Source organism: Brachypodium distachyon, chromosome 1 (genome assembly GCF_000005505.3).
Source record: "Brachypodium distachyon strain Bd21 chromosome 1, Brachypodium_distachyon_v3.0, whole genome shotgun sequence".
NCBI classification, from domain to species: domain Eukaryota; kingdom Viridiplantae; phylum Streptophyta; class Magnoliopsida; order Poales; family Poaceae; genus Brachypodium; species Brachypodium distachyon.
In genome coordinates, this window is record NC_016131.3 from 70,054,750 (window position 1) to 70,065,150 (window position 10,401).

Here is a 10,401-nt window from a genome sequence, read left to right on the forward strand (position 1 = left end):
CAGATGCAACCACACCATTTAAATCTCAAAATTGTAAGTTTTTGGTATGGGGCGTCCGACCTGATGCAACGTTGTTTCATGATCCACATTCCACACCGCGTGCAGAAACTATTGTTAGACGCCCTCAAAAACAAAAAACAAAAAACAAAAAGAGAAAGAAAAACGAAAACAAAAATCAAAGACTGCCTCGTGTTTACCCTCAGGACGCGGTGCCGCTGCCCGAAGGAACTGGCCCGGCGCGGCGGCGCGTCCGTCGGAAAAAGGAAACTTGCCTGGCGCCGCTCCGCGTAGGAGGCACACACCCGTACGTTGACAGCCTTGTCTTCACGCGCTATTGCTCACGCCATCTCCGGTGACTTGAACGTCACAGCTGTTGCTTACCGACGTCGGGGAGCGCCTTCCCCCGCTATAAATACCTGCCTCCTCCCCTCGTTCCAGAATCACAACTCGCAAGTCGCAAGCAATCAATCCCCTCACGCCGTCTTCTACACACGGCCATCATCTCCACCTAATCCTCAGGCAAAGCAAGTTCTTCCGCCAATCACAACAACTCAAATGGCTCGCTTCGCCGTTGTCGCCGCAATCGTGGCCCTCCTCGCCGTCACCGCCGCCGCCCAGGCCCCAGGAGCGGCACCCATCCCGGCGCCCAAGATGGCTCCGCTCCCGGCGCCCCCGGCGAGGTCCCCGGCCACCGCCCCTGCGCCGGTCGCCACCCCAGCCACCGCCCCCGCGCCGGTCGCCACCCCGCCCACCAAAGCGGCGCCGTCGTCTCCGCTCTCCTCCCCACCGGCCCCGGCCAACGCTCCTTCCGCGATGACTCCCTCCGCGGTCTCTGCCACACCGGCTGGCGCCCCCAGCAACACACCCGCGAGCTCCGCCGTCTACACCTCGACCGTCAGCTTCGTCGCCGTCGCCGGAGCGGTAGCCGCCGCATTGGTGTTTTAGATGGAGCGAGGACTCTGTTTTTTTTTTTTTTGCTGTTGTTTATACCGCGGGATTCTTTTGATTCTTTGTTACGGATCGAGGAAAGATTAGATTGACATGGCTTCGCGATGTAATCTTGTCGCTACTCGTGCGTGAGATGATTAAGAATATAATTCTTTCATTTGTCATACTCTCCTCCCGTCCCATGGATGTGTTCATGATCATCATACCATCTCTTGTCAGCTCTGTGTTCTGAAATACTCTATGGAGTACTACAGTAGAAGTACGACGAGGCAGCATTCCTTTTATTCTTCATAAAGATTAGTACAAAGATCAGTACAACTTGTTTAGACAAAGAATTAAGTATCGCAAACTATTTACAACTTTGTCTGACAAATGTTTTCCGTATTAAACTTTTGGAGGAAAAAGATACTCCTTTTTTTCGCTACAGGTCTGAAGAGGAATATCATGTCTTACAAAAAAAAAAGTCATGTTTGCTCCTTGAGCACTTTTGCCTTTGAGGATGAATTGGGTCGGTGCAACCACAACGCAGACCGGACTGCACCCGGACCATGCTACGATTACCTATGATATCCCTATCAGACTTTTTTATACCTTGAGCTTGCAGAGCTGATTGTCGAACCTTCAATTTTTAATCTCTGATATGAGCATTCTAAGTTTACTATTTTGAGTCATTAGTGTTCATAAGTTAGTTTTACAATCCTGTGTTGCTGACATGGCCATGGTAAGGACAAGCATTGTTGGGTGATGCTAACTCACCTTGCCACGCTCTACGGAAGGCCCCATTGCTCAAAAAAAACATGGTAGATATTTGAATCAGAAGAGTTGGGGAACGAAATCTCACATTCAACATTTTGGTTGGGTACATGATTAACCGAAGCAACCTAGGCTGCAACTGGAATATAAATCACATGCGCGACTAAACTAATCAGAAGTACAAGCCATCAAAATAAAGTGGTAATCTTATGATTTTCCCACCACATAAAATCCTACTTTAGGCCTCGTTCGGTTTGCAGGATTCTTAAAAGATTTCTACAGGATTGAACCCTTAGGATTTTTTTCCTTTGTGTGACATTCGTTTCATAAGAATGGACATGCTAAATTCTTAAGGAATGTGTCCAAATTGTCCTAATTCCTAAGGATTCTAAGCATTAGGTGAGAACTCATTTTAAAATCCTATGGATTGGAATGTGCATGGCATTCCAATCCTCCGCTTTCCCTATTTCTATATTTTCAAAATCTCATGAACCGAATAACCCTTTAGGAACCTGGCGAACACAAGAGAGGCAAACTAATAGAGAAGCAGTTTAAGGAAGCCATTACCTTTTTTATCTTTGGTTGCGGTCGTCATCTGGCAGCCTTGTGATCCCGCGCTGCCTACCATTGCCGCCGCGATGATGTGAAACCTTAGGAGTCGCGGGAACAAAGAGAGTGAAGGGAGACATAGAGAAAATTGGGCTTGCCCGACTCAACCAGTATTTCACTTCATGGGATCGACCCAATCCACTTGGCAAGAGTCACTCAATGATTGTGGGTTTGAGTGTGGCCACGTCAACAACCCTTGTTTTTATTTCAATATGCTCCACCATTCAAGGTTGAAAACATATTATACTCAATTTCCTACGGCATGGTCTAGTTAGTGCTCAAGATTAATTGAACGTTTTTTTATTAGGGATTATTAAGAAGCTGTTTGCTTTTTGTTAGAGATAAGTCGACTCTTAGCACTTAGATATTTAATCCAACGACAACACGTGAGAGAGAAGAGGATGGAGATGACACTCGGATCTTAATTCAATAACGGTGATGGATTAAACTGAGATTTAAATGATTTTTATATAAAAAAATCAAACGACTGAGATATCCACCCCGTATGTTAAATCTCATAATACGCAAGTTTGGTACGGGGCACCCGACCCGATGCAATGTTGTTTCATGATTCACACCACGTGCAGAAACTATCGTTAGACACCCTCAAAAACAAAAACAAAAAACAAAAAGAGCAAGAAATAGAGTCAGTACGCGGTGCCGCTGCCCGAAGGAACTGTGCCCGGCGCGGCGGCGCGTCCGTCGGAAAAAAAAAACTTGCCTGGCGCCGCTCCGCGTCGGAGGCACCCACCCCTACGTTGACAGCCTTGTCTTCACGCGCTATTGCTCACGCCATCTCCGGAGACTTGAACGTCACAGCTGTTGCTTACCGACGTTGAGGAGCGCCTCTACCGCTATAAATACCTGCCTCCTCCCCTCGTTCCCAATTCACAACTCTCGCAGCTCAAAGCATCTCAGACCATCTACACATTACCATCATCTCCTCCAAATCCTTAGGCAAGGCAAGTTCTTTTCCCAAGCACAACAACTCAAATGGCTCGCTTCGCCGTTGTCGCCGCAATCGTGGCCCTCTTCGCCGTTACCGCCGCTGCGCAGGCACCTGGAGCGGCACCCATCCCGGCGCCCAAGATGGCTCCGCTCCCGGCTCCCCCGGCGAGGTCCCCGGCCACCGCCCCTGCGCCGGTCGCTACCCCGCCCACCGCCGCGGCGCCGTCGTCCCCGCTCGCGTCTCCCCCGGCGCCGCCCACCGACGCCCCGACCGGCGCTCCCTCGGCGGTGACACCCTCCGCCGTCTCCGCCACCCCTGCCGGCGCCCCGAGCGACACCCCCGCGAGCTCCGCCGTGTACACCTCCGCCGCCAGCTTCGTCGCCGTCGCCGGTGCCGTCGCTGCCGCCATCGTGTTCTAGATGGAGCGAGGATCTTGGAGTTGAGATGATGAGATCTTCCGTCGACCGCGGCGCTGGGACTCTGCTCCTCTAGTAGCGTTGTTTTATACTACAAATGATTCTTTTTTTTTTGAGATTTTGGGGAGTGAGTTATTCATGTGACACTGCGGTGTCACTGTCCTGTTACACATTCACCCAGATTGTTAGCAATGGAATTCTTTCATTTGTTACCTGAATCATTGGTCTCCGCTTCTGGATGCATGTCTCTGTCTCTACTCGTTCTGAATTTCTGATTAGCCTCAACTGCAACAAAATAACCACCAATTCCAACTAGTACTCCATGATAGTATCGTCATTTTCGGAAGTTGCTCTGCGAACTCGGAGACTCCCAGCTCTGGTAACAAGGCGCGGCGTAGCACGATGAAACGCTAGAACGATGTACTAGTGTAGTTGGATGAGATTTTGAGTGCCGTTGTTGATCTATCCGGGGGGGACGAAGCCATGTGCAGATGTGCTGAAATCTGTGTGTGTTCTGGGGAGTATTTGCACGGTGAAGGCGATCGAGGTCACATGGTCGGTCGCATGCGTCGCTGCCGTTACTTTGATTTCTCGTCGTCTTTCTTTTTCTTTCCATGCTGAGGCCATGTGACCGTTCGCGCTCCAAATACAAGAGGCGGCCAGGCCTGGAGCCCTGGAGGCAGCTGGACATGTCGGAACTCGCCACCGGTGCAATGAGAATAGACAGAAGACACTTTCGCTTCGGAAAAGTCTGCAGAGCTTGAAGGATGGATTTGTTTTCGGGATGGTTCGCTACAACGCGAATTGGCTACTGCGTTGCCGTTAGTTCAGAAAGGTTTTTGAGGCAAGTTAGTGCAGAAAGGTCGCTACCTCATCGGAAATTATAGGCGTGCAGAGGCTGAGGGGATGCGTAACCGTTTCACAAAGGAGGCTACACATGGCTGCCCTTCCTCACTCGTCGTTGTTACCTTGTTGCTTATATCTTTTTCTTCTTTTTTATTACTAGCGTTAGCTTGTTTTTGTGCATTTTAATTCCCTTCGGTTGCCGAAAACTAGACCTGAGATGGGCTATAGCAAGTTTTATTAAAGTTTCTTCTGCCTATTCAGACACGGGAAGCCTTGAGATAGATAGCCCACGAGAGCTAAGAGTTAAATGGGCTGGTTTGCTAACTTGGGCTCGATACTGTTTTATCTTTTCCTTTTTTTCCCTTCATTTGTTGTGTTCGTTTTTTCCTGGAAATTCGATATGGTGCCCGAGAATCATCCGTTAGCCCGTTGGAGTATTAATCGCTGATCAAAAGCACTGTACCAACGGATGTGTCGGGATGTGTCATCTGTCGCCAACGGGCCAACGGGCCGACCACAAAATGCACCGGTAACGGCCCTCTAGCGTTTGCTGGACCACGGTCCAGCAACTTCATTCCGCCGTGAACCAACGGTACAAGTACAACAGCGCTTCTAACGGCCTACCACCCAAGCCCAAACGCTTGCTCCACTTTTTTCTTGACACGGAAAGCTTGCTCCAAAGGGAACACGTTGCTCCAGTTCTATCTCACTCAGACGACTGTTTTACAAAACATTGACACTGGCATAAATCCCAAGCATCAAAACAACGTGCCGGTTAGTTTGCCATCAAAAAAAAAACGTGCCCTGTTTCTCCTATCAAAGAAAAGTATAATCCTACTCCGTAGTACTCTACATAACAATTAATTCCAGGATACCCCCAAAAAAATATCCGCAAAAAGAACAGTTCGAAGGAGGCAAACTTTGCTGCGTGAATCTTTATGTAATCTTTATGGAACGGAGGGAGTAGTAAATTGCAAGAGAGAGGATTTGGTGATGTATGGTTATATAAATGATCTTGATATAACTAAGAAACGATCTCTATTACCCATTCAGCGAAAACTTAAAACCCTATCTGCTGTAAAGAAAACTTAAAAATCTTTAAGTCTTAACATTAGATAAAAGGTGCAACTTTTCTCGCAAAAAAAGAGATAAAAGGTGCAACTTCTAATTAGTAAGTGTTTATATGAAAATCCCCACGAGGTGAGACTCATGATTAAAAGTCTAGGTTTTTCCCCCATAAAACTAGCACAATGCTCGTGCATCGTCGTTAGTGACTTGGCCAAATTCCATATTATCTTGTCATACATTATCTTCAATCGTATAACTCTCACGGATCTTCATTTAATTGAGCCAAAACAAAACAACAAGTGATGCACACTGAAGGTGTGAAGGACCGCAGCCATTAGTTCAGTCTCTTATATGAGTAAAGACATGTTTAATTATGTGAATAGAGGTTCTGCCATACACCCGATCTATTTATTTGAGATCTTATGGCTACGGTTGTGATTTTTCAAATCTTTTACTCCCTCTGATATCCATATTACCTGTCGCAAATTTCTCTAGATACGAATGTACCTACAGAATGAAATGCGTCTAGATCATGCGTATCTAGACAAAGTCGCGACGAGTAATATAGGTCGGAGGGAGTACTAAATATAGATTTTCACTTGATAAGTCCTCATGCAACTATGTTTGATCATTACTATAGTTGCATGAGTTAAAATTAGTCCTTTTTTCTTTTGAAACTTCTACACTTAAAAAAATTAGCTTAACTTTTGTCCGGAAAGATGGATGCTTTCCCAGCCTCTACATCAAATGATGAGAGTGCACTCAAATTTATTAAACAACATGTCTTACAACAGAGAGTCTGGAAAAATCATAGCCAATAGTTAATGTATCAGAAAAGCCGTCTACAACTGGAGTATCCAAGAGACCGTCTACAAGTTGTTGCCCACACTATCCAAAGACGCTAGCAACCCCGCATGTTGTAGTAGGAAACTTTTATTTCTATTAGAAACTATATCATTCCGACAATCCAAAAATATGGAAAACCTGTTTCCACATGTATGGGCACGCGTAGAGGCCGGTCTATCTACACATATGAGTCACTTCCCAAACTTGTTACAAACATTACGAAGGGGGGAAAGGTTGAGGCCATAAAGGCATAAAAGGCAACCCACCACATGAGACGAGCAAATGGGGATGATATATATGAATAGATGTTCAACTGTTTACTGTTATATATTTTATTTTCTAAAAGGTGGCGTGCATTCCTACAACCAATCAAATAGTACGTCTGTTTCGACATGTTCATCAAGCTGACATGCTACTCCTACGTGACAGTATAAATTTTGGAATCTTGCCAAGTCACTTCGTGTTTCTATGCGTGCCGTTTGCTCAAGGAGTCTGCACAACAAGGCCCGGTTCGTCTGAAGGTTGGAACTCATCCAGTGGTGTTAATTACTTAGCTCTCAAGCACAAAGATGCTTCAGCTGAGCGCGAAAGTTCTTAGTTGATCTACGTACGTGTCGACTGACCAAAATGTTGCCTAAAAGACTGGATAAGCGTGGACCAGAAACGGACGAAAATAATTGATGAACTGATTGATCCTTGCAAGAAATCAGGAGTGCACCACAGAATATCATTGCCTGCAGGTTGATCAAGTACTTGTACACATTTCATGTTGGTACAGCGCTACAAAGACCAATCTATACGGCACTTGTCTATAATCAGTCAGTCATGTCATCCAACACAGCTGGGGGCGTCGCAAACTTGTCTTTGAAATCACAAATAGAATTAGGCCGGCCCCAGACCCTGCAGGCAACACCTGGCCGAAGAAGTACGTGCAGGCGTAACCCGGCCGACCGGCATCGTGAAATCACTGATACCTTTGTAATTTCGTAGAGACCAGCAGTTTGATTGATCGTACGATCGATAGATAAAATGACCGTCGATCAATTATTTATTTAGCTGTCTGAAATCAGAAGCAGTTCCAGTCGTATTTTGCCTGCCGTCAGATCCACACTCTTTTGTTGCCAACACGCTAACCACACAAGGGGTCTCCGCCGCCATGATGCACACATATGATATGTTGGATTGGATGACGAGCACAGGAACACTTAAACCCCTAACAAGAAATAATACAACTGCAGCAAAGCAGCTGCTTGCCTGACCTTGACGCATACACAGCGGTGAATGGAATCTCTAGTCTCTAGCCGATACCACTCATGTTGTCTGCACAGTACGCTCGTGCACGCTGCACGCTCCATGCACGTACGCAACGCACATTTCTCTGCACAACATTATTTATTAATTCGCCTACGCCCCCACAGCCGCGCAGAACCGAGGAGTACGTCGTACTAGCTAGTACCCAAAAGATAAAAGGGGAACGAACTCATCACATCATGGGGCAATCATATTCTCCCTATATGCCTACCTGCTGGCTCGATCGATCGCTGTTCATCTCTCGACAAACCGTACCACGACGGTGAAATTAACAACAACCATGTGTGAATGACTGAATTCCATCGAGACATGCGCGTGTAAAAGCGAATCCGTGAAATCCACGAAAAAGAAAGTGATCAGCGCAGTGCATAGTTCTGATATGTTTCTCGCCCTGCAGTGCAAGATTGAGTTGCATGCGGCCCGCAGGGCACAATCACACATTCACGTACAAAGCTAGCGGCAGCAGGACGATGCTGGATTCCATTTCCTGCAGGTACACCGCATGCAGTCCCAGCTGGTGCAGGTGCAGTGGGGGTGAGTCACATGCAAGCACGATATGGTCTCCTTGGTGGCGTGCATCATCAGCTCCATCAGCTGGCTTGAACCTAATTAAGCCTGAGCTTCCTCCTCTTCCTCCCGCTGTACCCTCGCCAGTATCTCATGCACAGCGGCGGCAATATCTTCCACAGAACCCAGCTTGGAACCATCCTCCACCTACCATCCAAACGAAAACGATCGATGCATATCACCACCGGTTCGGTGCCGTGGTTATATAGAAATGGAAAACGGAACTAGTCGTCGACGTGCCATCAATGGCGCTCTCTTATTTCTCGATCGATATAGATTTGTCTCCATCAGAGGCAGTAGTTTGTTACCTTGAGGCTGAAGGAGTACAAGGCCATGGTGTCGAGGGTGGTGACGTTGAGGTGGAGCGCCGGGACGCGCAGCTGCTGCAGCCCGGCGACGAGCTTCAGGAGCTGCCTCGGCAGCCGCCGGACGAGCACCTTGAGGCTCGCGTGCCCTTCCGCCATAGTCACCTCGATGTCGGCCACGCCCGCCTCGGGCTTCACGACGTTGTGGCACGCGTTGCTGACGCCGGAGCTGTCGGGGCTGCAGTGAGCCGACGAGGCGATGGTGGAGTACTGTGGGAAAGTGAAGAAGCCTGCGAAAGGGGATCGGCCGCCGGGGTCCGTGCTGCGGCTGCCGTCGCGGCTACTCCTGACGCTCTTTTGGACCTCGAGCGATTGGAGGAGCTGCTCCAGCTCCTTCACGTAGTTGATTGCGCCCCCAACGATGGACGCTTGGTCACCCTAATTAACCAAACGCGGAAGAATCAACACAAGAGCACCTGGTATATATATGAACTCATCGTATTGGTGACAGATGTATACTTAATGGAGTATACTAATACTAATTTGTGATTAATTTAACACAACGGGTGAGCTTGAGATGCTAATAATGGATTAAATCGTAGAAAAGGAGATCGATCTCGATCATGCAAGATTGCAAGGGATTGTGGCAGTGCGTCTAGTAAAGTACCCTTTGAGCGTAGGAGGGCGGCATGAGGGAGCGGAGCCCGGCGAGGTAGTCGTTCATCTGGCGGCGGCGGTTGCGCTCGACGGCAATGTGCGTCCGCCGCTGGCACTCCACCTCCTCCTTGTTCTTCACGACCTTGGCGCGCCTCCGCTTCCTCCTCCCGGCTGCGGCCCCTGCTACCACCGCGGGCTGATCTTGGGCCGGCGCCTTGCCCTTATTGCCCTCCGTGGAATAAGCGTCCGAGGACTGGTACTGATCCTTGGAGCCCGCCTCGAACTGATCCTCCACGGAGGCGGCGGCAGCCAGCCGGTGGTGATTATCCCAGTCCTCGAAGATATCGCTGAGGCCGCCGCTGCCGCTGCTCCCGGCGCCTGCTTGTGCTAGCCCGTCGTCGTCGCACCATGGCGCGAGCGTGTAGGAGGCCGGCGCCGCTGACGACGACTCCCAGCTGCTGCCCGGCGGCGCCCCGCCGTAGCCGAGATGATGGCCATGGGCGTCTTGTTGCGCGAACACCACGGCCTCCAGCGCCATGAGCAGCCCCTGTCTGCGACGGGCGACAGAAATCTGATAGGTGGCACTTCTCTTCTCACACGGCCGGACAGGATCGGTCAAGTACGCGACACGAAGTACTAGCCGGCGTGTGAGGAGGCCAGGGAGGAGGCGAGGCCGGGTTTTATAGCAGGAGGAAGCAGGCCGGGCTGGGCCGTGAGTGGGACCAGGGACACGTAAGCGCGGCGGCCCGAGAGAGGGTGGGACCATACACGCACACACAAGCGGCGACCGTGGTGACATGGCGCTGTGGGCTGAAACAGGGAACTTTGAGGAGGGGAATTTTAACGGAGGCGCGCGGCGCCCAACGGCTTTTGCCCCAAAAGTGGCACCACCGGCTCGGCCAATTGGCGAACGGCAACATCGGAGATCCACAGGTTCCGCTTGTGTTCTGTTCCCCGTAGCCAGTTGCATAATTAGAAAATGCGAGGCAGTACGTGTACGGCTTCGGTTTTCTTCAGGTTTGGTGGTGTGTTTTTGGAGCTGGTCAATATCAACCGAGTGCGCCCTGCATGCGCAGATCGAGAGATGCATGCATGCATATGGGTGACTCGGGTAACATGCCGCGCC

The 10,401-nt window shown here is 49.4% G+C and overlaps 3 protein-coding genes across 3 annotated transcripts; 2 read left to right on the forward strand and 1 right to left on the reverse strand.

Annotated features, from left to right (window-relative positions):
• The first annotated feature begins 428 nt into the window (after window positions 1–428).
• LOC100822995 (arabinogalactan protein 1) lies at window positions 429–1,116 on the forward strand. Its single transcript, XM_003558580.4, has one exon. It carries the CDS (start codon window positions 556–558, stop codon window positions 943–945), a length of 390 nt encoding a protein of 129 aa, XP_003558628.1. The 5' UTR covers window positions 429–555; the 3' UTR covers window positions 946–1,116.
• A 2,059-nt stretch (window positions 1,117–3,175) lies between these two features.
• LOC100822677 (arabinogalactan protein 1) lies at window positions 3,176–3,893 on the forward strand. Its single transcript, XM_003558579.4, has one exon. The coding sequence runs from the start codon at window positions 3,304–3,306 to the stop codon at window positions 3,676–3,678; it is 375 nt and encodes a 124-aa protein (XP_003558627.1). The 5' UTR covers window positions 3,176–3,303; the 3' UTR covers window positions 3,679–3,893.
• Window positions 3,894–8,014: 4,121 nt separating this feature from the next.
• Window positions 8,015–9,910, reverse strand: LOC100845155 (transcription factor bHLH94). Its single transcript, XM_003561915.3, has 3 exons — window positions 9,286–9,910; window positions 8,622–9,056; window positions 8,015–8,460 (listed from the first exon to the last, which is right to left on the reverse strand). Exons 1-3 carry the CDS (start codon window positions 9,811–9,813, stop codon window positions 8,356–8,358), a joined length of 1,068 nt encoding a protein of 355 aa, XP_003561963.1. The 5' UTR covers window positions 9,814–9,910; the 3' UTR covers window positions 8,015–8,355.
• Window positions 9,911–10,401: the final 491 nt, after the last annotated feature.

Coding starts and splice junctions, on each gene's coding strand:
- LOC100822995 (XM_003558580.4), top strand. CDS start 556: ATGGCTCGCTTCGCCGTTGTCGCCGCAATCGTGGCCCTCCTCGCCGTC.
- LOC100822677 (XM_003558579.4), top strand. CDS start 3,304: ATGGCTCGCTTCGCCGTTGTCGCCGCAATCGTGGCCCTCTTCGCCGTT.
- LOC100845155 (XM_003561915.3), bottom strand. CDS start 9,813: ATGGCGCTGGAGGCCGTGGTGTTCGCGCAACAAGACGCCCATGGCCAT. Junction 9,057..9,285: donor CGCCCTCCTACGCTCAAAGG/GTACTTTACTAG, acceptor TTGGTTAATTAG/GGTGACCAAGCGTCCATCGT. Junction 8,461..8,621: donor TGTACTCCTTCAGCCTCAAG/GTAACAAACTAC, acceptor TTTGGATGGTAG/GTGGAGGATGGTTCCAAGCT.